At 39.2% G+C, this 26,243-nt stretch overlaps 4 protein-coding genes across 10 annotated transcripts; 1 reads left to right on the forward strand and 3 right to left on the reverse strand.

The window, feature by feature from the left end:
- Positions 1 to 120: 120 nt before the first annotated feature.
- Positions 121 to 9,590, reverse strand: nfe2l1b (nfe2 like bZIP transcription factor 1b). 7 transcript variants are annotated; one of them, XM_068305607.1, is made up of 6 exons: positions 9,432 to 9,590; positions 7,629 to 8,427; positions 5,885 to 6,103; positions 4,721 to 4,810; positions 3,817 to 3,909; positions 121 to 3,561 (listed from the first exon to the last, which is right to left on the reverse strand). In XM_068305607.1, exons 2-6 carry the CDS (start codon positions 8,184 to 8,186, stop codon positions 2,194 to 2,196), a joined length of 2,328 nt encoding a protein of 775 aa, XP_068161708.1. In that variant the 5' UTR covers positions 8,187 to 8,427; positions 9,432 to 9,590; the 3' UTR covers positions 121 to 2,193. The 7 variants fall into 7 exon arrangements, with proteins under 7 accessions (XP_068161708.1, XP_068161701.1, XP_068161704.1 ...); XM_068305600.1 differs by having other exon boundaries at positions 3,817 to 3,972; XM_068305603.1 differs by having other exon boundaries at positions 3,817 to 3,972; positions 7,629 to 8,459.
- Positions 9,591 to 10,293: 703 nt separating this feature from the next.
- On the reverse strand, positions 10,294 to 15,735 carry cdk5rap3 (CDK5 regulatory subunit associated protein 3). Its single transcript, XM_068305560.1, has 14 exons — positions 15,601 to 15,735; positions 15,294 to 15,339; positions 15,058 to 15,189; positions 14,634 to 14,734; positions 14,419 to 14,467; positions 13,882 to 14,060; positions 13,657 to 13,793; positions 12,589 to 12,730; positions 12,311 to 12,418; positions 11,894 to 11,975; positions 11,653 to 11,741; positions 11,067 to 11,272; positions 10,692 to 10,863; positions 10,294 to 10,436 (listed from the first exon to the last, which is right to left on the reverse strand). Exons 1-14 carry the CDS (start codon positions 15,604 to 15,606, stop codon positions 10,371 to 10,373), a joined length of 1,515 nt encoding a protein of 504 aa, XP_068161661.1. The 5' UTR covers positions 15,607 to 15,735; the 3' UTR covers positions 10,294 to 10,370.
- Positions 15,736 to 16,936: 1,201 nt separating this feature from the next.
- prr15lb (proline rich 15 like b) lies at positions 16,937 to 21,959 on the forward strand. The gene is made up of 2 exons (XM_068305897.1): positions 16,937 to 17,069; positions 21,023 to 21,959. The coding sequence occupies exon 2, from the start codon at positions 21,050 to 21,052 to the stop codon at positions 21,383 to 21,385; it is 336 nt and encodes a 111-aa protein (XP_068161998.1). The 5' UTR covers positions 16,937 to 17,069; positions 21,023 to 21,049; the 3' UTR covers positions 21,386 to 21,959.
- Positions 21,960 to 22,992: 1,033 nt separating this feature from the next.
- On the reverse strand, positions 22,993 to 26,056 carry pnpo (pyridoxamine 5'-phosphate oxidase). Its single transcript, XM_068305251.1, has 7 exons — positions 25,725 to 26,056; positions 25,341 to 25,465; positions 25,165 to 25,264; positions 24,803 to 24,856; positions 24,590 to 24,718; positions 24,441 to 24,511; positions 22,993 to 23,887 (listed from the first exon to the last, which is right to left on the reverse strand). Exons 1-7 carry the CDS (start codon positions 26,001 to 26,003, stop codon positions 23,722 to 23,724), a joined length of 924 nt encoding a protein of 307 aa, XP_068161352.1. The 5' UTR covers positions 26,004 to 26,056; the 3' UTR covers positions 22,993 to 23,721.
- Positions 26,057 to 26,243: the final 187 nt, after the last annotated feature.

A 26,243-nucleotide genomic window follows, 5' to 3' on the forward strand; every position in this document is an offset into this window, starting at 1 on the left:
ATTTCTCCCACAATAATGGTTGTAAATAATAGTCTGCCCACCTCTGGCCCCCGTCCACAAAATCTGCTTTGGGACAAGTCATATTTAACACCACCATTCATGACGACTAGAACACAAGAGTCACAGGTTGAAAATAAAAACATTTTATTGATAAAAAGAACTCTTGATTGCCAACAAATGTGTCAAAACGGAGGGAACTACATACAAACTCAAAAGCAGAGGGTGAAATTGTTATGGAGACATTTGACAAACTACATAAATCATGACGAACACAAACATGAAAATATTTACATCGGACAAAAAAAAGTGCACTAAGTAGTAGCAGTACCAGATAGTTGGTGTCACAATGGGTTACACTAAAGTGAATGTTAACCAGTTTCATGCCTGAATATCACATTTAATGATGACAATTCTCCTTTCAAAACTTTTTTTTGGACATCATCTTAATGCTGCGAGTTTTGTTAAGCCTCTTGTACATACTCTAGCTTAACTGCTAACTCAGCAGCAACAGTTCAACTATTTTTTTCTTTTTTAAGAGAGGGTTATGTAACACATATGGACAAACCTCATTCAAATAGACGAGTAATAGCACTTCTAATTTGAGAACGTTAGTCTCAAAACATTTAACGTGAAAGTGAGGAGATCGTAAGATAAAGGCATTCGACACAAAAGTGGCCAAAACGTACATCGTCACGTCGCCCCTTCAAATAAGTTTGATTCTATAACTTGACTCACTTTGTTGTCAACACAAAAAAAACCCCATAGGACTAATAGTATTTAAGCCAATGTCTTAGTTTTACAGCAGTAAAAAAATCGTCTCCAGTGGCTTCCAGTTGGGTAACATTGGCAAATTAATTACATAAAAGGGATATCCCTTAACCACAGCAACAACTGAGCTTGTTTTAAACTTAGATTAAAACACACCAGAGGAAAATAAACAAAAACAACAAAAAACCCCCACAACTTATCCCAAATTTTGATCTGTGACTGGACTGAGTGGTGTTGATGGCAATTGTACAGTACTCTCTGGAACTCTTAGCCCATCATGGCATTTTGAATTCCCCTTATGATTACAGGCTCCGCATGAATTTTTCAATCAAAGAAAAAAAGTGGAGACTTTTACGTAAAGCAGATGTGGCAAGGCCTATAACCTTACCTATACTACACATTGTGAAGAGTTAATAAGAGCCGTCCTAAACGCAGCGCCCGTATTTAAACCTACAGTAGCGACAGACACAGCAAAATGCATATAGCCAAGCCTTTTAAAGACAAATTACAATTGCTATGCATAATTTATAAGGACGTTGATACATTTAGCAATGCAGTGTGCCTTCTATCTAAAACATCCATCTGCTCCTCTTGTACGACTTCACTTCCAGGCCTCTTTTAGCAGAGGCCAGCCTGAGAATACTCAGCCTCTGACTCCTTATTGTCTCAACATCCTCCTTTCAGACATCAAACCCAATCTCTTTAGGATCTTCTCAACTTAAATGCACCAAACAAGCTGACTCGAAACGTGAAGGAAACCTTCAAAGTTTGAGTACAGCGTCTGAGCATTAAGAGGAATCCAGTTCAAGCGATATGCCCCAAAAACCTTGTGTTAATGGCATCCTTAAATGAGGGACTTCCTTTAACCTTTGGTATCTAACCTCTCACAACCGTATACTCTGTTCTTCGCCTGAGGATTTGCAAATTAAAAGCCTCAGTTACTGAAAATCACTAAAAGTCTCCAAGGAGGGATGTCATCTGATGGTCCTTCACAACTTTCCGTGCATAGTTATCCAAACACATTGTTGATAGTGTTCTTTTTTCTCCCGCGCTTCACTACCAGTCCTTGGTTTTAGCCTACAAATCTTCTCCATCCTCAGTGGTGTGGTGCAAGGTCAAGAGCAGCTAAAATTCTTCTAATAGCTCATTTTGTCCTTTTTATGTTCCTCCTCTCCTTATCATATTTCCCCCTCCAAACAGTAAAATATCAGTACTCAAAACAAAAGGCTGCTTCTGCTTTAAAGTTGTTTCCAGTAGGAACAGAATGAAAAGGGAGAAACTAATGCAGGAGGAGAGGAGTAGTCAACAATACCACTTTTCTACTCACCACAATCTTTGTAAAGGAAAAAGAGATCTTTCTTGCATCGGCAGAAGTCATTCTTATTGATTTAGCAAAGTGATAGAATAAACAGCAGTTTGCACAGCTCACTTTTTTTTGTCTTTTTGTTTTTTCTCGGGCTTCCGGTTCTGCTCGGGAGTGGCCACGCTGCGGGGCATGATCAGCACGCTGCCGTCTGTGCTGTACTGGAGCGAGTACTCGCTGGAAGGATAGGGCCTACCTTCGTCATCCCGTAGCTGAGTGAACACCTCTTGGTACAGACTGTGCATCTTCTGCTTCATCTGCCGGATGCAACGGATGTACTCCATCTTCTCCTTCAGCAGACGGGCCTTGTCGCGCCTCAGGTCCTGGACGCCCTGCTCTAGGTTTATAATGGTGTCCAGCTTGCGCTTTCGGCAGTTCTGAGCCGCCATCTTGTTCTTGCCACGCCTGCGGATGTCGCGGATGAGGGCCAGCTGGGCTTCGCTCAGGTGGTGCTTGGCAAGAAGCTCGTTGAACTCTTCAACAGGCAGATTGATGATCTTTTCGTTGGTGAAGGGGATTTTCATGGCACGGGCTCGCCGTTCGTCACGACTGGCATGCTTGTCAAGCAAGTCTGGATGAGGCTGAAGCTTCGAATGCTGTTTGTCACGGACAGTCTTCTTCCCAGTTGAAATGGGGAGCTCTGGGTGCTCAGCGAATGCAGAGGAAAGTGGCAGGTTGTAAGTATGATTGTGATTGATGCCCTCAAGCTGAGGGAGGCTGTGGAACTGGGATGGATCCTGATAGCTCATACGACAGAGCTTACTATACCCAGGTTGATAGCCGCCGACAGCACCCTCCTCAGTTTCTACTGTGGCAACCTCAGAGTCGGTGCTGTACCCGACAGCGCCTTCCTCTGAGAAAGTGGCTGATGTGGAAGAGGAAGAAGCTGCCGAAGAGCAGGAAGTCTCAGAGCTGCTTGGGGAGGCTGGGCTGTGGCTGGAGTCCAAGGAAAGACCAGAGTCTGAGTCAAGTTCATCCTCCAACTGAGAAGCTTGGGCCTGGCTGAAGCCCTCCTCCATCGCAAGGTCCAGTAGGCTGATTTCATCGAGCATGGACTCCTCCAGTAGGGTGCTGAACGGGTCAGGCAGCATAGATGTGGACGTTGTGTTGTTACTAGAACTATTATGTGGGAGGAGAAAAATTCCAGTCAGGTTGGTGGCTCCAAATGTGGAGTTAATGTTGCTGGAGTTGCTGGAAGAGATTCTGGGCAGGATGGTTCGTGGGTTGATGCCCAGCTGGGGATTGAACATTTGGGGGAAGTGTTGGCTGCAGCTGGGGAGGGAGGCCTGGTGAAGGCTGACATCCTGGTTCACCGGTGTGGCGCCAGTAGCAAGTTCATAATTTCCCAATGCATTTGATTCAGTCGTCCCACTTGTTCCATCGACACTGCTGGAGTCGGAGTTGAGTGATGTATTGTTCACATCCATTCCCTTTCAACAGAGACATTTTGTTAGGGGAAAACATAAAGATACATAACAGATTATAAATCCCATATTGTGGTTAATATTACGGTTTAAGTTGTACTTCTTATAGTTAAAAACCAAGTTTTTTAAAATCCAAATTCATCATTTCATTGTATTTTTAAAAAAAAAGATTTTTCTTTACGACTTTTGCCAGTCTACAGATAAGACAAATAAATACATCTCACTAATTTGCAATAGCGCCAATGATAAAGGTGAACATACTTGTAGCTCCATGACAGCCATGATGTCTTGCCACTGCTGTTCCAGGTCTAACTGTGGCTCTGCTTGGGGTGGCTGTGGTGCCAGAGGAAGGCCCTGAGATGTAGAAGGAACTTCTTCATTGGAAACTATTTCTGGGGTGACAACCGGGGCTGGGAACTAATTGAAAATATACTCATGAAGCAAAAATGTTCTCACAATTTCACAGTAGTTTTAGTTTCACATCACAAAGGACTTAAACAAGATGATAGTCATGTTTTATAACAGCGGTCCCCAACTTTTTGGCGCCATGGACTGGTTCCATACAATATTTTCACGGACCGGCCTTCATTTGCTCGATAATTGTTAAAATAATAAACAAAGTTGTTTATTTGAGAACGAAAATCCTTTTTCATGAATAATTATATTAAAAAACTTGATTCATGTGACTGCGCTGATGAAGTGTATTTTGAAATACCCTATTGCAATATGTTTCTCTGCAATGAGCAACATCTAGGCATACTGGGAGACAATGACCCCTGTAGTGTGTTCCGGACGTCCCGTCTACTCCGCAGTTTGGTTCTGTTTGCGATCACTTCAGAAAATCCCGCTTCACAAAGACAGGAGGTTGAAAATGGAAGCATGGTTTTCGATACTTTTGGGGCACAGTTGTGAGTGCTTAATTTAGGGGTAACGGCTGGTGACCTGTCATGTGATCAAGACCTGTCAAGAGGCACATGCGCATGCATTTGTCTGTGCATCATTCCGCACAGATGTCATTTTTCAAAATAAATCATCTTTAGACTGATTTAAAAAAAAAAAAATTCAAACGTTCTGTGCCGCCCCGTACCAGGTCACGACCCGGTAGTTGTGGACCGCCGTTTTATAACACTACTAATACATATGAAACAACAAATTTTAAAGGTACCTCAGACTCTTCTCCAAAAGGGAAAGTCGCCTCTAAAAGCCTCAGGCATTCTTGGAGAGACAAGGATGTCTGTGAGCCAATACCAGGGAGCTGAGTAAAAGTTGGAGAGGAAGGCACAATATGAATACGACAGTAGAATTTGTGCTGAAAATGGCTGCTTTTAAATCAGGTGTTCAGTTAATGAGCCAGTCCTGTTCAAAAAATACAACCCCCCCCCAAAAAAAAACCAAATGAGGTTTGTGTGCTCACAGACGTCTTACAGCAGATTTTTTCAGGATAATACAATGACAGAATAGTTATTGTGTTTTAGGTAAGCTCAGAAAATAGTGATAAAGTAGGCAAGCTCAAAACACCTACACCAGTTTTCTGTGGGTTGAGATTCTTGAACTTAAATGGTTAATTACAAATTTAGTGCATGAACACAGAATATAAACAGGACACCTCATAGTTCAAGCAGATATATTACACAGTGGTGGCGATCTGAAGTCATGTTAGAACACATCTGTGGTTGGTCTTTACTGCTTTCACATCACAAACAAAAGTGATCCATTTGGCGGTTTAACAGCAGTAATGAAGGTCTAAAACACAGACTGCAGCACAGTTTGACCAACAGCTTTGAAACATCCCAAAACAAACCGCATGTTACTTCTTGCATTATTCGTTAATATTCTGTATATCTGCCAAGTTTCACTTTGCGGCTACTCAAGCCGCGCTATTCTGTTTCATGCAATTATGAAAATGAAATTGTGCATTCTTTGCATTTATATCCTGTACTTGTAATATAATTGATACCAACAATAAATGTACTGCATGTGTTTTCTAAATGTATACATCACTAGGAATAACAGTTCTGAATGCCTAAGGATATGTTCTTGGCTAAGCCTCAAATTTAAAAAATAAAAAAGGAAAGATCAAAAGCATTTTAACAAAAAAGAGCATGAACAAAGTTTGTTAACTCATTGGGGAAGATGCCTCAATAAAAATATGAAACTATTTTCTATCTGTAGTAGGGAGACAGACAGGAGATGTTTCACAAGAACCAGAGCAGCAGCTGCAGCAAAAAGACATTAATCCCCAGTGTGTAAACCCCTCCTTTCTGATTTCTCCTATTGGGTGAAAAAAAAAACCCCAAACAAGATACAGAGATCCATTTCATCTACAAACCTGCTCTGGAATGCTCTCTCCTGTCTCGCCGTCCACTGGTTGAGCCTCTTGTGAGTTTACTCCATTTCTCCAGCTTTCTTGTTCGTCATTCCCATCTTTGTGTTCACATAAGCTGGGCTTCTCCTCACTCTCCTTCTGACGGTTGCTGTAGTTGAACACTTCTCTTCCTGCACCAAGGTCGATGTCTTGTCGCCATAGAATGTCAATTAAGTCAATATCCTGGAAAAACATATAGCAACCATTGAAAAATGGCCCTATGCAAAGAAAGTTACATTAGCAACCAGTTATTGCTCACAAATTCAGTGTATTCAAATATAATTTATACTTTAGTGAGGTGCCAATTACACCGTGCCATTAAGGACTATTTATGGATTTGTGATAATAAACTAGTGCTTTTCCTGTTATCTTTAATAGAAATGTGGTTTGGAAGGAGAGAGAGAGAGAGAGAGAGAGAGAGAGAGAGAGAGAGAGAGAGAGAGAGAGAGAGAGAGAGAGAGAGACAGAAAAGTCAGATGATGCAACCATGACATAAACACTTTGACACAGCAGATGTCATCTGATCAGAAAGAAGTCTGAGTTTATTACAGTTCAACAATGACTTTGTGTCATCTCGAAATCCATTCATCAATACTTTCATCATAAGTTTTCTTGGAGAAATAACAGATGAATTGAACTGAAATATAAACACTTCCAATAATTACTTGTTTATTCCATAATGTCGAAATGGAATAAATAACTTTTAAAAATATTTTTTAAAATTTTTGGTTTATTGTAGAGAATAATTGCAGGCACCCACTAAGGGTTGTACTGACACCAAGGTTCAACAGTCGAGACATGTGCCCCATCAAAATGGCTGCTCTCTTTATTATCACAGCATTCATAAACAAAGTAGAATAATCTACCCTTTAATCCATCTAATTCAAATTTCAGTGACTGCTTCTTAAGGACAATTCTGCATCCTCCATCCGATATTATGGTAAACCATCAAGTTGTTTAAGGGGAATTAACAAACAATTATGAGAAAGTCCAGTATTGCAATGTTAAAGAAAGCAAATACTCCTTCAGTCTGCCACTTCCCGTGGGTCCACTGCAAAATTTGGCGGTTGTTCCCCTCCGCACACCCAACCCTCTTAGCAAATCTTATGAAAATCAGTGAAAGCTGTTTTTGTGTAATCTTGCAAAAAGACATCAAACACCAGTGAAAATGTGAAATCACTGGCAGAGCTAACTCAGAAGGCTTCTCTGTCGTGGTTTTGAATGTGACATGCTCATGGACAACATTAAATATGATCAGAATTCAAAGCTTTGAATGATGTGAATTAACTGGTTTCATAAAAATCTTTCTGACAGTGATAAAGGTACATTGTTATATTAGTAAATTCAGTACCTGTTCATTTGTCTGGTTTTTATGATCCCGTGCACTAAACATTTATGAAACTAAAAAGACTTAGAATGGTTAAGTCTAACTTCTCTTGTTAACCTTGGATATTACAAAATCAAAGATAGATATTGTTTACATGTTATTGATTTTGTGTACTGAAGAGGCTTATGGAGATTGCTATTCCAAAGAATACCTCAATTGTACATCCAACTGCATGGGATATTTGAATATAAATACGTGATTAAAATCTACTTTTATAATGGTGAATGTTGCAAAAGAAAACAAGAATTGTCAACTTTCAGTAGTAGATGTTTGCTCATAATTTTGACACCTCAGATTGAAGGAAGAAACGAGCTGCAGTACCTCTTTGGTGAGGTTGTCATTGCCATCCCTGCTGCTCTGCTCCTGGTTGCCCTCTGGGGCCACAGCTCCCAGGCTGGTGTCCGCTGCATTCAGGTTGTATGTGGATTCAGGTGCTCCGCTTCCTCCCCTCATGGCCAGGGTAGCGTCAGCGTTGTTAACGTCGTCTAGGCCGGCCCCATTGTCCAGGGTGATACTGGGGCTGGACTGGCTGTTGGCGGTCACCACAGTCTCAGAGTCACGATGCACTAGCCAGGTGTTGAGCTCCGTACTAGGCACAGAGAGACGATCGAGCTGGCGCACCTGGTTCAACAATCGTCGAGTCGTGAAAAAATGGTCCAGATCCACACTCTTTGGATGGATGCCATAGCCGTCCAGCGTGTTGCGCAGGTTGTGAAACTGTGTCTGGGTGTAGGCTGAGCTAGGGCCCAGAATGATCTCTCTCAATGGGGGCAGCTGATTGCTTAGATAGTTATCAACGTCCACACGCACCCCAATGAGACTCAGAAGGATGGTGAACTGAATCAGGCCCTCTGTGAAGTACTTTTTCAGGTAAAGCATTTCTTTACAAAGGAACAAAGGGTGAAGGAAAAAACTAAAAACAAAAACAGGGCCAACAACTTTGGATCAATACCCCTTTACTTGCATATATGAACATAAAAAGGGTGAGACAGCAAGAGGAAAGGGGTCTTGAAAAAGATTATGTTTAAAAAGCATCTACAATCCAAGATGTGGTTTCCACTCTGAGAGTCCAGTCTGTGCTCAAAGCTGTGTTCTTCATAGAGTTCTCATCCTCCCATTCCTGCCAAATGTGAAGACCAAAAAAAATATGATCTACAACAAATTACATGAATTCAACGTTAGAATTTCATTGCTTTCAGTCCTAAGATACACAACACTTACCCACCTACGTTTGCATTTAGCTTATGTAAATGAAAAAAATAAGGAGTTGCTAGCCCATTGCATCCCCTCATCCTCTCAACACTATAGAAGTCATGTCGGCTTTGGCTCTAAGAAATTCAGCAGACCAAAGATGAGGAACCCAGAGCTTTACGACTCACCCCACCCATGGCAGGACAACTACTTCTTCTGGGTGCTGCTGAAGGTGAATGAAGTCGCGAAAGCTTGCCGAGCACACGCATCAACGACGTTCGGTGGCCGGATGGGTCCCTCCCTCCCCTCACACAGCTGCACTTATATTTATCCTTGTGACGTTAGCCGTTAGCTACCTCGTGTTTTGAGATTCGGCTACTGTTATTGTGTATATATGTTATCCTTGTGACAGTACGTGACAAGGATATAACTAGTCGCCAAATTATCTCATTAAAACTTATTTACTTGTTTACCCTTAAAAGTGACAGGTACCTCTACTTGCATTTTGTTACTACCCACTTCCGCTGTGGCTAGCATCAATCTCCCTAGCAACAAGTGTGAAAACATGATTGTCAGATTGTTTGGCCATTTACAGGGCTCAAGCGCGATGACGAAACATGACTCCAGCTGCTCTCAGCCAATGGGAATGAGACGTGGGCAGGGTTAATAGAAAATGCTAAACAACTACATGAACTCAAAAGCCTACACTATGCTAGCTTCCGAAGCTAGTTTAACGCTATCTGTTCAGTTCAGCAACTTTGAGCAGCATCATATGTCGTAGATAATACACACTACCGTATCTTGTGAATAACACGTAATTATCTGCTTGTTCATGTGTCGGGTGTCTGATAGTTATCTTATGCCGTGATTCACCATCTTCCGTGTAACGCCTTACGCATTAATTAATTGAAAATGGCTTGTTTTAATACTTACGCATAGAGATTTTGAACCGTCTTTGCGTCCAAAAGTCCTGGACAATGTATGAACACTAATCAAGTCCTGTTTCATCACAAGTCCACGCTGTTGCCCAATGTAGCATTCTCCAGCCTTTGCTCACTGAATGGCCCACCATGACTTGCAAAACTGTTAGCTGGCCCGGCTAGCCTAGCAGCTGTGCTTGACACCAAAACACGCTTTTACAGAGCATGCGTAGAACATTCTAGTGGCAAGCGCTGAGCCCCCCCCCCCCACACACACACAATGAAAATAGAAAAAAAACATCCTGTACTGTACTCGTAATATTGTTTTGATTGTCATATACTGAAAGACATTCAGCGGCAAAACACTTCATACAACACGTCACTTTAAACAATACCACGCCATACTTTACTATATATACCCAATACTGTGTATCATTATGAAATATCACATTTAATGTTACATAAATACTGTATGTACTGTATCTTGTAAATTTTAAAAATTTTTCCATTGTATCCTCAGTTCGTCTTCTGGAGAAAGATTATAAAAAGTTAGCAGCAAATACTTTAAATTGAGAGAATGTGCTGACAATTATAGTTTTCTTTTTCCTCAGTCACGTTTTACAAATTGATCCCATATTTTGAACAATTAATTGCTGAATTTCCTGGATTACTCAAAATGAAATATATTTGCATTTACATTTTGTAGTATTATGACAAAATAATGATATCTGTAATAATAAAAATATATACTGGCACAATCACCTATATTCTATATGATGTGGATGTAATAATAAATGGCAGACACATATTTTTTTAAAAGTCAAATGTTTCCTACCTATTGCCAATTCAGAAAATATTATATAAAGACCAGACAATTTAAAATTAAATACCAATTTTATTTTTCCAAACAGATTATGCCAAAAATATTTATAGAGAATGCCTGTGATGTTCACTATATATTAACACCCATTAGGTTTACAGGTCTTTTGTGGTACTTCTTTGAAATGTCAGCTTCAATCTGAAAAAAAATAAAAAATAAAAAAAGAAGAGAAAAACAATTAGACTTACTGGTAATAATGCTAACTATTAATGACAATCCAAGGTATCATATGGATTAAGCATAAACCCTTTGTGCAATATACAGTATATTCAAATAATCTGACACTGTATAAAAGCCTAAATATATATAAAAGTGTATATAGACAAATGTGTTGATTTGTAGATGGACAATTGTCAACTATGTTAGCAAAAATAAAACCAAATTATCCAATACCAGTTTCTGGAGTTCCCGGGTGCATCCGGCTAGCAGATCGACACGAGGCTCCAGCCTGGACTGCTCCTCTAGAGCTTCTTGCCTATTTTCAGCCATTGTGGCACCTTTCAGAACCAGAATGTCTGCTTGCTTCATCTTCTGTCTCAGCACCTCTGACACGCGTTCAACATAGCTACACAATATTGTCCCCCCCCCCAAAAAAAGAGATAATGGTACTTTTGAAGGAAAGGGGTTTAAATGGTAAATCTCATCCATTTACCATTAACGTCAATGTAAGATTTTTCAGTTGTTGCTCCAAATTGAATCAGAATCAGCAGATTGACAAAAATCACACGGTTTACACAATAACAATTGGGATTAGCTATAGCGGCATACCGTGGTGAGGCCTGGATCATAAACAGGTGTTGCATCCGAAGAGAGGTGAGCCTGCCCTGTAGGTTTTGCACCTGTGACATCATTTGCTGAATGTGTTCACGGGATTGGCCCTGAATGACAGATGGGGCCAGCTGGAACTGACTCATGGCGACCACATCTCCCTCCTCTGCCATTTCACTCACACGCTGGGTGAGGAATACTTCTAGCTGTACAAACATAAAAAACATTCAGTTATATGGGATATAATCTAAGCTATATACCAAAATTTTGGTGACAATCCTTCAACTGAAAACATTTTTCTATTTTTCTATGTCGACTTGGTTAACAATTTTTAAAAAATGATCGGATTTAATTTAGATGCCTCTGGAAAAATGTAAATATAACATTCTCTCAAAGAAGTACATATACAATGTCATTTAAAGCTGTCTTAAAATACAAAATACAACTGTCTGCTGCAGTTGATAATTAGTCCTACAGAGAATATTGAAAACAAAGTAGCTCCAGGCTGATGGCATCACTTCAAACATAAATCAAATGAATATATAGTCTTACCAGGGAACTTTCAAGCTAAATGACAAGGATTTACCTCCATAAGTTCATCAATGAACTGACTGCGTGACTGGGAGTTCTCCAGTATGGATAAAGCATCCTCCCCTCTGGCCACACCCTCAGGACCTAAAAGACAACACACATGCTGACATACATTCTAACAGTGAGCAGAGGATAATTTAAGGAGCTGCTTTTACACACACACACACAGACACACCTAGACACACGCATGCACGCACTCACACACACATAAATCGATATATTAAAAAAATAGTTACAGTCTGTCCCTGCATCTATAATTTCTATTTCAATGGGAGCCACTTCACTGTCACCCCAGTCAATTCCACCGGCTCCTGTGTTCTGTTGAGGGAGACAGACAGACGTTGGTATATTATATCAACTGGATTTTAATTTAATGAACAAAACTTAAGTAGCCCTCATCTTGGTCTTAAATAAAACATTTTCACTTGAATTAACTATAATTAAAATGTCAGTGCATAGGCCAGTGTGGAATACATTGGAGGATACACTTAGAGCATTATTTCTGGCACTTCAAACATTTATTTATCAATTGAATTTATTGAATAGATACATAAATTTACTTTTCACAACTATTAATTGGAAAACTATATAACATACAATATTATATGCTATATAAATCAAAATTCAGCCACGTTTATGCTCTGGTGTCTTACCTCAGTGTTTGGTTCCAGACTGATGCCCCATTCTATTCCATCCTTAACTGTGATGCTATCATTTACATTCTGCATATCTGCAGCTTTGCCAAAGTCACCCCAATCAATCTAAAGACAATTCAATCAAAACAGAGTTAGTGGCAATTAGAGTTAGCTATAAATTGACATATTAATTATTATCTTTGTTCTTGCAGTGTATTAATACTGGACTTCATCGATTTGAGAGATTTTTCAGGAAGCTACTATACATCCAATTATAAAGAAATATTCAAATTAACCATATCATTTGTGACTGCATCAGGTTCCTCTTCCACAACTGGCCTCTCAATAACCGTTGGAACATTCCCTGTTCTCCACTCATAATATGTTGTGTTTCCTCTCTTTTGGACAAATGTCAGCAAGGGCAACACAGGCTCAGACCTTCCAGGAGCAACATGTGAGAAAATGGGGAACAAAAATTAGCAACATACATTTTCATGTACCGCCACTATATCCGCCTTAGCGGGTCACGGGGAGCTGGAGCCTATCCCAGCTGGCATAGGTATGAGGCAAGGGACACTCCGGGCATGACGCCAGTGCACTGTGGAGCCACATACAAAGACATACAAACACGCACACACAATCACACACACAATTGCCCACAGGCAATTTGGGACCGGCCAATCAACCTGAAGCGCATGAATTTGGAGGTGGGAGGAAACCGGAGAACCCGGAGAGAACCCACGCAGACACGGGGAGAGCATGCGAACTCCACACAGAGCGGGACTCGAACCCACCGTGTTGTGAGGGTACAGCGCTAACCACTGCGCCACTGTGCCGCCCAAATTAGCAACATGTGTCAGGTAAATAATTTTTTGTTCAATTTTTTGTTCATCGGTGTGATGACGTCTCTAATAAATACAGCATGAAGAGAAGACTATAAAAGTGACAACTGCAAGATTTCTACAACATTTATCACCTTTCAGACAAATCCATAAAAAAGATGTACAATATATGACACCCACAATTCCAGAAACTCATTTCCTTGGTGAGTTTAACATTGGTGAGCATCATCTGGAAATTCCAGATGATGCCCCGTGTGTGTGTGCTCACACCGCCCCTCCCCCCCGGGTCCAGTGATTTGCCCCCAACAACATCTAAATGACCCTCCAATCCAGACTGTTGTTTAAACACCTTGACTATTCCTCACAAACAAACTGTTACACAGAAATCTCAAGGCTAATACAAATATTGTACCCACATGGCTGTCGAGGATATTTCTGTATTATGTTGTTCTGTATAAATTATTGAGAGGGGAAAGGGGGCAGAGCAGCATGAAAAAAAAGACACATTACTGATATACTCACCACTCACATACGAAGTTAGTGAAAGCAGTATAAAATTGGATATGCTCATCTAACTTCGCGGCATCCCTCCCGACCTCCGCAAGAACAACTGGCAAATCTTTCACCAGTGCCTGAAGCTCCCGGGTTACATTTTCTCCCTGTCAGAAGAAAAACCAGTTGTCTTATAAAATAAAAAGACATATCGCAGAACATTATAGAATTTCACTATAGCATTCTTGTACTTACTTTGATTCCATACTGTTTGCATGCAGCATAGTAACGTTCCCTCAGGTCTGCTCCAGAGCTCTGGCACTCCACCTCCCGCCTGCTTAGCTCCTGCTGCAGCTGCTGAGCTTTTGCGATCTGCTTCCTTAGAGCAGGACCTTCATAGCTCACATTGCGAATCAGCAAGCTGGCCAACTCGGCTTGGACAGACAAAGATATATAAAAAAATTTTATCATATCTTTAAGAATTCAATTAGGAGAGTAACAAAGACTTTCACAATTAGAAAAAAATTCTTAAATTTCCTGATGTTCAGCTTAATGCAAAGCAATTACTGACACAGAGCATCTATTTTCAGCCATGTGGTTCTCCCACTTCAACATAGCATCAGCTGTGATTGAAAGAACAAATAATGCAGACCTATGAAAAAATATGTATTCTATGGCTTCTTATTTTTGTTATTTCACATCCAACGGAATGATAAGGCCTGAAGAAATATTGTGTCAGTATGATAAATACACAGAGCTATGAGTTTTCTATTGTTTTTATATCACACTCACCCAAATACACATTATCTGCTTCATAGAGAGAGACAATCTCTTGCCAATCCTGTAACAAACAAATAAAAACAGGAAACAAAATTTAAACCTGAATTTTCAGACAGTCATCATAGTTTTAGAGAGGACCATCCTCACCAACCGTTTTGTGTGTATTATTGATTATAAACTTTGCAAAAAAAAGTATGCATGCTCTGAGACAGTTTAATTCCTCACACCTTCATTCGCTGAGATGAATATCTGCCAAAGATGTTTTTGGAGGAAGCCTCGGTTCCTTTCAGAATTTCCACTATCCTTAAGCAGTGAAAGTAGTGAATGTCTATCATTAAAAACAAAGAAAACAAAGAGAAAACTTAAAAGTGTTATATATATACAAAGCATGAGGACAAACAATAACAACATGCAAGTATTAGTCAAACATTTGTCTAGCCTTCCTATGACAAGCTGTGCCAAAACCTATGATTGATACTTTAAATGCACTTCTGAGAGTAGTACAAAATATGAAAAGGAATTGCAAAAGAATCAGCAGTTTCATTTATTTTTATCCAGTGTACCAAGTGCTGTAATTCTCTTTCCAAAATGTGATGATTATCACTAACACTTAAGTGCAATGATAATAAGATGCGACTGTAAAGGACCTACAGGAGCCGGAGAGAAGCTGCTTGATCTCCTCGCTCTCTGGCATGTCCTGGATGGCAGAATTGATCTTCTCTCTGATAACTTTTATTGCACTCTGCCATTTCAGACCGCAGTGACGTCGATCCAACAACCAGTCTGTGAACACAATGATTCAACATTAATGTCCACACGCACTCTGAACATTTGTTCAATTTGTGTTATTGGGATTAACATCTCATTGCAGATCTCTTTTTACTCACCCAGAAGCTTGGTCGTCTGTATGTCGATTGGGAGGTTTTGAATATTCTGTTGGTGTAAACCGATCAACATATTAGTATTGTACATGTTCCTGTTTCGTAGCAGCAGCCTGTAAAGATTGGCATAACGTTCCTGGACGAATACAACATATCTCTGGACATATAACAGAAATCCTTCAAAAAGATGGAAACTTCATAAGCTTTGTAAAATGTTTATTTTCACTAAACTTCAACTGGGTGACAGCTAACTTGTTTACCGTTAGCTAGCTGGTTTGCTAAAACGAGTCAGACAGACTTTATTCGAACTTACCTCCATTTCTGTACGCCTTTTCAAAAACCAAAGTCCTTCCAATATTTTTTACGACTTCATTGTATTTATTCAGACATTCATGTCAGGATTGTTGTCACCATCTGTATTACACCACGACTGACACGTTAGAGAAGGAGAACCAATTGGTGGAGCTGATGTTACTTTGCAGAGAAATATTAACCAATGATATATGGCTATGCTCTATCTCGCAGCTGATTGGTTGGTATGCCCGAATTGTTGTAGAGTTAGTATTAACCAGTAGAGGGAGCCGTCGTCCTGTTAACCGGGTGAGAAAATAAAGTGAATTACTGTATTTTTTATGTAGTACAGTATTCAGTCACGAGAACTTCTTCTTATGTAAAAATACCAAAACAATAATTATAAAATGTTCAATTACTGCAATAGTCCTGCCTGATTTACTTTCAATACATAATGTGTACGTACTGTAGTATTTCATTGGTTGCAATTGGCCAAAGAGCTTAAATATCATTATATAAACTTTGTTGTTTATATGAATGGTTGCTTCTCTCCAGAGTTTCACAGTCTTGATATAAGAAGATGTGACATGAATCCTGAAAAAGGGAAGAAATAATTCCCCTGGAAATTAAAATTAGGTTTTTAGGGGTTGATTAATGACTGACTCATTTGCAAAGTGATTAAGTGGCTAAATGAAACATCTTGTCATTCTTGTCACCAGGCCATAGACAAATCTCTATAAGATGTAATTGAAATCCAAAGGAATACCATAACAATTTGGCACCTCCACAGAATCAGATGACCAAAATCCTGCCTTCAGATCTGTTTATGCAGATGCACCAGTGACCTGATTTCAGGTCATTTGATAACCAAAGTTGCAAAGTAATCACCCATTCACCGTCTGTAACCCATGCAAAACATTAGGGCAATCACCTCATTCATTGGATCCTTTGGATCTCGTTCTTTCTCTTTGTCTGCTTCTGTCCCTTTGTCCAGCTGTTGACTTTATTCTGCTTCCAAATTCCACATTAAGACAAGACTGAGCTTTAAAGTGAGACCAATAAAATAGAATTTATTTGTAGTTTGGAAAGCTGTTAACCTCTCAAACTGTCATTAGTTATTGATGTCAGTAATGTTGATGTAGACTGGGCTGGCCAGGAGAAATATCTCCCTAAATCATATGGTTGCAACATTTGCTCACTCATGCAATTAGCTGGGCTGGTTTTAGGTGTGTGTGTGTGTGTGTGTGTGTGTGTGTGTGTGTGTGTGTGTGTGTGTGTGTGTGTGTGTGTGTGTGTGTGTGTGTGTGTTTGAGGAGGGTGTGTTGTAGAGTAGAGAGAGAGAGAGATAGATAGAGAGAGAGAGATGCCGTACCTGTGCATGACCACCTGAGAAGTCGAACTTAAAATACAACAGAGAGGAGGCAAAGAATTTGCAAGCATGGTGGTGGGTCAGTTTCACATCTGAGAGAATCTTTTCCAGTCATCAACAAGGTAAAAAAATATATTTCTGCACCGTATAGTTATGTCAGAGCTTTGAGGAAGATTTTTTGCTTTTAAGTTATTTATCTACATCATGAACTGCTGGTTTAACGGCACTTTAGAATAGTCTTGGAAAAGTAATATTTTCAATGGGATGATAAAAAGTAATCTATCAGGCTTTGTCAGGCATTAAACAATAACTACCGGGACTTATTTCCATTGTTTTCCCTGGGGTTGTTAATGCACAACATTAAATCAATTAAATTGAGCATATAGTTTAGTTTCTTGAAATTTGCTGAATTATTATTATTATTATTATTATTATTATTATTATTATTATTATTATTATTATTATTATTATTATTATTATTAAATTAAAGATAAAACAGAAGATTGATTCATATGAATATCCAGTAAGCTATGTGTTTTTTTAGGCAAACACATTTACTAACGTAACAACATATGTTGCTGTTATGTTAGAAAATGTGTGTTTGCCTCAGGTTATGTCAAATGATGTAATTGTTTGGCGTTGTTAAGTCTGGATTCTCTGAGCATGAGTACTAAAATGACCTCAATTCAAAAATCACATGTTAATAGTAACAATGTAGTTATGAGTTTAATAATTCATTTGTGTCCTTGTTATTTGGACACATTACGATTCAAACAAACATCACCATATGTGACTTTCAATCTGGTGTAACAATAGTTTACAATATGTACATGCATAACTTGATGCTTCTTAATGTCAATATAAGCATCAGAAAAATAAAATAAAATAAATGAAATTAAAAAAACCACATAAGATCTTTTGATCAACCCATTCAGCTTCGTCGTTAGGGGTGAGCTGGCACAAGGGAGGAAACCTGAGATTCTATTGAAACTTCAGCTCAATTATGAGGGCTGTACAGTGCATGGTGCCCTTGAAGCCTCCTCTTACTCTCCAGCTTAAACATTGTGCTCTTGAAAAGCTTTGTAGCTGGTTAGTGATTTCCAAATGTGGCCACAGTGTTCCCTTCCTGCTGTGATCTCTGAGGCTTTGCTGGGCAGCTCACCCACACATAACAGAATTCATAGTTACTTATTAAAGAGAGCTACGGAGGGCCTCCTTTATGTCAACAGGACTTTTGTTTCAAAGGTCACGTCTAAGTCAAACATGGATCATTCAGAGAAATATGTATGAATATTGAACTCACTGTGTTCTCTTACTTAACAAAGTGTGAAAGTGCAGCTCAGGCCCTCTCAGATCAGCAGAAACTGCTTGCTGTAAAGTCAACAATACTATGTAAATGTTCTGTAAACATCGGCTACAGAGGAACCTGTCTTTTGTTAAAGACTGAACACAACCATGCTGCTAAATTTAGAAAAAAATGAAGGGAAACTATATGTAGATTAAGTGTGTGAATCCAAGAATCAAAGAAAGTTGTACTAAAGAAGCAGAGAACCAGATGTAAACAGCTGTTCGTAGTGGTCGATGAAAAATTGTTAAAAGCCTGGAAAAACTATCTGTTACCTGAGTCTGTAAGCATCTAGCTCAGAATAAACGTAATTAAGCAATAAAGGGTCAAAAAGCAACAGCCTCTCCAGTCCTGACTGATGAGGCAAAATATACATAAAAAGCTTTCCTTTAAGTACCTGTAGACTACATTTTAAATTGTTTAGGTTATTCTGCAAACCCATTCAACAGCAGCAATTTAAAAGCGATTGTTTCCTGTGCCTTTCCTGAACCTTGGCACCATTGTTCGTGCCAGGTGCCTAAAATCATGTGATTTAGATAAGAATGAGATGAGTGGTTCTGCAAAGGGCATGTACTGCGTATTTGCATAGGCGCTACACGATAAACTGACCACACCAAAGGAGGTTTCTCTGGTTATTTCCTTGTTGTCGGGCCTCATAAAGTAGAAATCATAGCGTTAGTTAGTTAGTGACACTCATAAAATTTGTTTTATGAGTTAAAGGATCACAACACAGTTGTAGGACTTAAAAGCTAAAAGTAAAATAAACACAAAAATTGCAATGATAAATGTTATTTAATCAGGCTGGTTTGGATGTTATCATCAAAGAATGACCTCTTGTTACGTTTGTGGTGCCTTTCCACCTTAGAGTTTTGACATTGGAGGAAATGTGTTCTGCTGAAGTAATAAAAAAGACGCATTCATTTCAGTGTACTTTTTATGTTCATTAATAAATGCAATTATTTTCTAAGTCAATGTATGAATTGATTGTTTAATAAAAACTGAAAAAAAAGAAGAAAAACACCACATTTTGTCAAGCCAACAGTCAAATTAAAAAATCTATTCAAGGTAAATAAGATCAGTTATGACAATAAATAACTTCTTCTATTTTTTTGCCATTTCTCCTTGAAGAATAACTGAAATAATTAATAATGGTCATAATAGCTGCTGATTCTTTCTTCATGACACCCTGGGGTGGCAGTCATTCAGTCCACTGGGTCTTGGGCTCGGGACAGGAGGTTCAAGGCCCACATGGACCAAAAAGTTTGGAGTGTGAGCTGGCAGTGGAGGGGTGCAAGTTTGTCTCCTGAGCACTGCTGAGGTGCCCTTGGGCAAGGCACCATCCACTTGCAAGTTGCTCATTGGTCGCAACACAAAGTAGCTGCCCAGGGCTCTACCGTACCTCCCACTATTATCTGCATGCTTACAGGCTCCTTGTGTGTGTGTGTGTGTGTGTGTGTGTGTGTGTGTGTGTGTGTGTGTGTGTGTGTGTGTGTGTGTGTGTGTGTGTGTGTGTGTGTGTGTGTGTGTGTGTGCATGTTGTATGGGCCTGTAAATTTTTTTCAAGTGGTCATGAATTGCAGCTGAAATCATATAAATAGATAGTCCAGAAGTTCTTTAGTGATGCTGATTTAGTGATGTGATTCTCGTAGGAGCTCCTGATTCAGCCCTGAGACAACATCTTACTTCAACATGACTTCATATCAGATCACCTAGGATGGACACAGGATCCTCCTCTGATCCACACTCATTTATTAACTATGAGCAGGGTGTCAGGTGTCGTCCCCATTGGGTTACACCTTCAACTAACTGTGATGAATAGCGATGAAAAGGAGCCATCCATCGTAGTTGCTGGCTGCTAGGGATACCTGTTGATCAGGAGAGGACAACATTATATATCATATTCAAGTAAAATACCTATAAATTTACTACTGAAATCATAAATGCATTCAAAATGGAAATGACCGGCCCCCGCAGGGAAACATGGAAAAGCTGAATTTTAGAACCACTCTGATCAAAAATCCAAATTCCACAAAACTTGGAATTAAGAAATGTTAAGTCATTCATTTGTGTCCGTTAATCTATTAATTAATTAATTTATTAATACAGGAGAGATAAAATGATTGATGATTGAGCTGATAAAGTTTGCACAATGTCTTTAGGGTTCCTGTTGGGGTCATATAAGGCTTAAGATAGTAACTTCTTAAAGGAGTCGTTTTGCTGTCATTAGATTTGAGCTCTCTGTGGTATCAAATTAAAAGACAAATAATGAAATTTTATTATAATAATTATAATAATAATAATAATAATAATGAAGTTTTCTAAAGCCAAATTCTACATACAGGACATGAGTAATACAAGTAAATCCAAAACTCTTTTTCTCTGGCTCAGATGTCATTTTGATTGCATGAATAATGTCAGATAAAGTTCAGAATTTATAGGATATGTAACTATTTCATTGGCTACTCAAATAAATGATGTTTTCAGTACATTTTTATCTCCTTATATGGAGATTTCCATGACACACAGAAGAGATGGGGAAATCCCTGTCTGTTCAGTGAAAGTGTCCTTTTTAAAACTTAAATCATCCAAATTTGAAGGTACTTACTCTAAATCATACTTAGAATAAGCCTTTGTAATGCACCATGATTGATGCTTGAGCAGATTTAGTGCATAATCTGGCAATAAAGGTATATTCTACACAGTTCTTAATCTGTGCTTTGTGGCCTTCAGGTCAGTCCAGCAGTCTCTACTGGTGCCATGGCTGATCAAAGCTGGTGGAAGCTGACCTTCTCACGCAAGAAGAAATCCGAACCTAAAGTTCTGTATGAGATCCCGGCCGAGTACGGCAGCAACACTGTAAAAAAGGAGCACTCAGGCAATAATCCCCCTCCTGAACATATGGACAGCCAGTTCAATGCCAGACTGGAAAAGATTGTAGATAAATCTGCCACAAAGGGCCGCCACGTCAAGGTCTCTCACTCTGGACGCTTCAAGGAAAAGAAGAAGGTCCGTGCCACGCTGGCCGAGAACCCGAGTCTGTTCTCAGAGCACAACCTCAGTGATGAGAACCATAAAAAAAAGACTGACAAATAGTGCACAACCGTCCAGACGCATAGACCAAAATGCACATACTTTGATCACAAATGTGTCATACATCAGTGTCATGCTTATATAAGCTCAAAGGAAGGCAAAAATACAAACAAGCACAACCATATTGCATTACATATAAACACTTACCATGCAGACACCACTGTAACCAGTGGACACACATGTACAAATAACTGGTATCAGCAACCAACCACTAGGTAGAGGGCTGGAAACATCTTGTGTCTCATTTCCTTTTCTTTCCCAACATTCCGTTTTTGCGCTGTTGTTTATTTAAGACATAAAATGACAGGAAAGTTAACATTCTACATCGTTTTGTGTGAACAGTAACATTGTTGTAAACTAAGTTTTTATTTTTATTATTATGGATGCAAAGTTTTGGAATTTTTATATGTTAAATAGTCCATGCACAAGCAAAGAAACACCTGTACATTTTTATTATATTTAAAAGCCCAAAGCAAACAGAAACTTGATTTGGATGACTGTGTCTGAAATATTGTGATACTTTAAAAGATTAATTTCCTTTGTATGATCTTTCCTGGAGTCCAAAAGTAAAATTGCATTTTATTGTAATAAATATTTCAAAATGAGTTAATATAAAAGAGCGTTTTGTCACAATTCTTTGAAGATGTAGATGAACAATTTAAGCAACTCAGCATGTTTTATGTTTTAGGTTACAGAGGCAAGTATTTCTTATCAGACGTGCTGCTTTTGTTGAGATGGTGATAGTAAGCAGACACTGACATCTGATACAAGGCTGTGCTTCTGCATTATGTAATATGGGATTCTGTGCAGCTCAAATATGGACAGGGTATATACAATTATCCACTAAACAACTGACAAGCATTGATGGAGGAAGTACATACTCGAGGGAAATTACTTTGAACACTATAATTAGTGAAAAGTAGTCTTTACTTATGCAGCTGTGTGTGCACTATTACATAATTATAACTACAGCCTCTCCTTTGCTATTATTAAATTACACATTTATTACTGCTCGACTCTTGTAAGGTCTCAAATTGAAACTGATAATGTCAATGTTTGATATGTTGTCGGTGATACAATGTAAAAGAAGTCCAGCAGTCCGAGCACAGGTAGAGTGAGGACTGCTGGTACCAGAGCTGGAGACATTCCCTGGGATCATCTGGAATTCACTTAAATGAGATCACCATGGTACAATCTGGAATTACAGCTGATAGTCACCTTGGTGAAATCATCCCAGAATGGTTTAAAATTTAAATTGTTTTAATAATTTAAACAAGTTACCTTAACAATGAACCTCTTCTTAGACTAGAAATACAGTACTAATTAAAATCAATAAATTTAAACAGTTTATCATAGTGTAGGCTACAGCGGGCCTGGAACCAATCCCAGATGACTTTAAAATGGAGGAAGAGTTTAACCCAGACAAGTTTCCAGTTCGTCAAAAGGGCAACATTTAAATTCTTTGATTCAATAATCTTGATTGATTTAAGACAGTTGCTTCCCAAAAACTGTTTGAGTTGGACTAATCCACCAGATTTTAGCATCCTGTTTTAAATTATTCTGTGTTCTTGATGTTTGTAAATGTGATGCTAGTGACACCTGCTGGCCAAACATGCCCTTGGTTATAGGGTACAGTTACACATTATTGCTGGCACTTTTTCCACAGTTAAGTCAAGTTTAATTACATTCTGTAAACAATAATTTCATTACAAGACATGAATAACACATGGTAGTTGGCACAATTCAAGTCAAGATATTTAGATTTACAGTAAAACTTTCAATAACATCTGACAAAAAGTTAAATTTCCAATGTCTCCTGTTTCCTGAAATACCGTAATTAGAAAAATTGGAAATTAAGAACTAACAGTTCAGCTGTACTTTCTTGAAACTCAGAGGCCTGTAAAAAAAAGGTTTATCAACATTTCAATGCTGAAAATGATCCAAGTGAAGCTACAATACAATGGAGGCCAGTTGTCTGTCCACCGTGTACAGCTTAAAGAACAGACGAATAACCAATGCAAATCATTGACACACAGTGTGCTTTCTCTACACTTTTCTGAGAGCACGAAGACCTGTGCTGTCAAATCAGACTGTTGTGACTCCTTAAAAGTTAATGCATACTGACAGAACTGATTCAAATTCAGTTCCAGAGACGACACAGTGTTTGTCTTGCTGATAAACCTCACACACACAGCAGCTATTTAATCAGTAATAAATGCTTGCCACCAGTCCCTATAGATGAGCACGAAGGGAGGATAATTTGTTCAACTATAAAAGGATGACGTGAAATTCTGGGTACAATTTCCTCCCTTGCATATGACAGTCTGTTGAGGTGCTCCTCATGGACACAGTCGCTGGTACACCCATCCTCCTTCAGCTTCATGTTGAAACTCCCCCAGCTTAGTTTCTCCATCCTCTAGCTTGGTGAAGACGATGCGGTCGTGAAGCCTGTTGGTCTGACCCTGCCAGAACTCGATCATGTAAGGCTTCACGACATAGCCCCCCCTGTTAAAAGGACAGCAGCCGTTAAATGACATAGTAAGTACACAGCTAGGGTCAGCTGCAGACTGGAACCACTCCATGATATTCTACTTGTGCTATACATGGCTGCCTGACAGCAGAAATTGTTCATCTCTACAACTTTGCTCAGGCTACTCACTACTTGAATCAAGGAACTTATTGTACCACATTATCTTGAAAAAGTTATGTAATTATCCGTACAACAATTTAGAAAATAAATACATCAAAACCGAGGCAGATAATTTGATAATTCGCTGAGGAGATAAGATAAACAGCGTACAATTGGAAAAAGTCAACATGATTATCAGGATATACTACTCAGCAGAAAGGAAACCGAAATAAAAAGGTACAAGCAGTCAGTGACGTGCCTTAAACGACCTCATTAGTCCACCTGAACAGGCAGAACAGGTAATGTTCCCACTAACCTGAGTCATGTGACCTCCACTTCACATGCTAAGCTATATCACAGGAATGAAAGCGGTATGGACCTTTGATGTTGACATTGGACTTAGGTCAAAGAATAAGAACCAACACTCACCAGTAGTCAGGCATAGGCACACTTGTGTCTTTATACTTCTCTGTCAGCTCTTCATTTTTCTGCCTGAGGTACTAACATGGAAACGCAGTGAAAATCAAGCCTTCATAACACTTGCATATTCGCTACAGGGAAAATGTCTTGGTTCTTACGTCTCTGTTAGGAATTGGTTGGCTTTGTAGGCTGACGGCGGCCCCGATCTGGCTGCTCTTTGGCCGAGAGTGGAAGTAGTCACTGCAGGTCTGGGAGGGTATTCTCTCCACGCTGCCCTCAATTCGAATCTTCAAATCAAAATGAAAGTCACTGACACACACTTAATAATATTTCATAAGACAGACGTGGATGAGTGCATGAAAGACCCTGACCTGTCTGTTAAGTGGCTCCCAGTAGAAGACCAGAGATGCAAAAGGATTGTTTTCCTGGAGAACACAAACAGATAAGACGATTGTTATCATGAATGTGACAATATGAAGCAATAGGATCATGATATTCAAGTGGATTCAAATAATTATTTCTGAAACCATTCACTTTGCTACCATGAAAACCAGAAAAGAAAAAAACAGATCACACATGAGAAGCCGGAGTTACCCAATATGTCGATCAAGTCTCTTAAATCAATTGTTGAACTTAAAAGTTTCCATACTATTTTTTGCCACATTGCTTAACAGTGTTACAGCCTAAAAGAAGTGATGGCAGCTTTTTAGGAGATTCAAAAACAGATTCTCACCAGCTCAGAACTCTTTCGACTCAAGTAGTTGGTAAAGAAACGAAAACCTTCATTGCTGTAACCTTTAAGGAGAACCATACGAGCTGAAGGACGTCCGTCTCTGTGCAGGTAGAGATTTGACATTATGTGATGAAAATAAAAAAGAAATATTTCATATTTTAACAAGTTCTACCTACTCGGAGGCTGTTGCAATGCACATAGCGTTTGGCTCTCCTATTTCAGGGCACTTTGTTGCTTGATCAAACCAGTTTTCAAATTGTTTGATAGGGTCCAGAGACACAAGCTGGCTCTCCTCGAAGCACTGTGAAACAAGACAGCATCATAGCTAACATGAATGCACTGGTACCATCAAGACTAGCATCACCAGTCAAGGATTGGGACATTTACTGTGACGTCATAGCACACCGCGTCATTCACTCACATATGGCACAGCAATTAACATGTAGAATGAAGTCATCAGGACCTTATCTTTACGCAGACAATTACGCAACGTTCATAGATTGAAAAGGACGATGCATTTGCATGAAGACATGAAATCCGCAGTTCTTCCTGACACTCACCTCCTCATCTCCTTTGTATTTCTTTCTCATGGCACTTAAGTCCATGGCTGCGGAATGTCCCGGGGGATTCTGGGAGTACTTCAGTGCAGACACACTTTGCCGAGAAGGACGACACCAGCCAAATGAGCCGATCTGTCTGGTCAAACACGTACTGAGTGTGCGCCACATGATTACTAAACCGACGCTGACGCGTCTTCCTTTACGTAAAGTACCGTAATATGCAAATGTGCGTCTTTTGTAACTGCAACCTATATTTAAGACCAATGAAAATAAAAACATATGCTCATACTTCTGAATTAGTTTCAAAATAAATATACACGGCGCACGCAAAAAAAAAAAACAACAACCAAAAAAATAAATAAAATGAAACGATGACGTGTTTGATTTAAATACATTCACGCTTCCCCAAGAGGCATTTCGGTTATAACTATAATATTTATATGAACGCTTTTTACACTAATTTAACTTATAACAAATTTTTCTTTAACGGTATGATATTTACGATACCTCTGATGTCGA

This window comes from Antennarius striatus, chromosome 21 (genome assembly GCF_040054535.1).
Source record: "Antennarius striatus isolate MH-2024 chromosome 21, ASM4005453v1, whole genome shotgun sequence".
NCBI lineage: Eukaryota > Metazoa > Chordata > Actinopteri > Lophiiformes > Antennariidae > Antennarius > Antennarius striatus.

Bases quoted from the DNA above. Each gene is read 5' to 3' on its own strand.
- pnpo (XM_068305251.1), bottom strand. From the start codon at position 26,003: ATGTTTTTATTTTCATTGGTCTTAAATATAGGTTGCAGTTACAAAAGA. The intron at 25,265-25,340 runs GTAGGTAGAACT...CTACCTGCACAG, and splicing joins TGCATTGCAACAGCCTCCGA to AGACGGACGTCCTTCAGCTC. The intron at 24,512-24,589 runs GTAAGAACCAAG...TTTCCATGTTAG, and splicing joins AACCAATTCCTAACAGAGAC to TACCTCAGGCAGAAAAATGA.
- prr15lb (XM_068305897.1), top strand. From the start codon at position 21,050: ATGGCTGATCAAAGCTGGTGGAAGCTGACCTTCTCACGCAAGAAGAAA.
- nfe2l1b (XM_068305600.1), bottom strand. From the start codon at position 8,186: ATGCTTTACCTGAAAAAGTACTTCACAGAGGGCCTGATTCAGTTCACC. The intron at 6,104-7,628 runs GTACTGCAGCTC...ATGTTTTTCCAG, and splicing joins ATGACAACCTCACCAAAGAG to GATATTGACTTAATTGACAT. The intron at 3,973-4,720 runs GTACCTTTAAAA...ATTTTCAATTAG, and splicing joins CTTTTGGAGAAGAGTCTGAG to TTCCCAGCCCCGGTTGTCAC.
- cdk5rap3 (XM_068305560.1), bottom strand. The intron at 12,731-13,656 runs GTGAGTATATCA...TGCTCCTGGAAG, and splicing joins ACTAACTTCGTATGTGAGTG to GTCTGAGCCTGTGTTGCCCT. The intron at 10,864-11,066 runs GTATGCCGCTAT...AATATTGTGTAG, and splicing joins ATGATCCAGGCCTCACCACG to CTATGTTGAACGCGTGTCAG.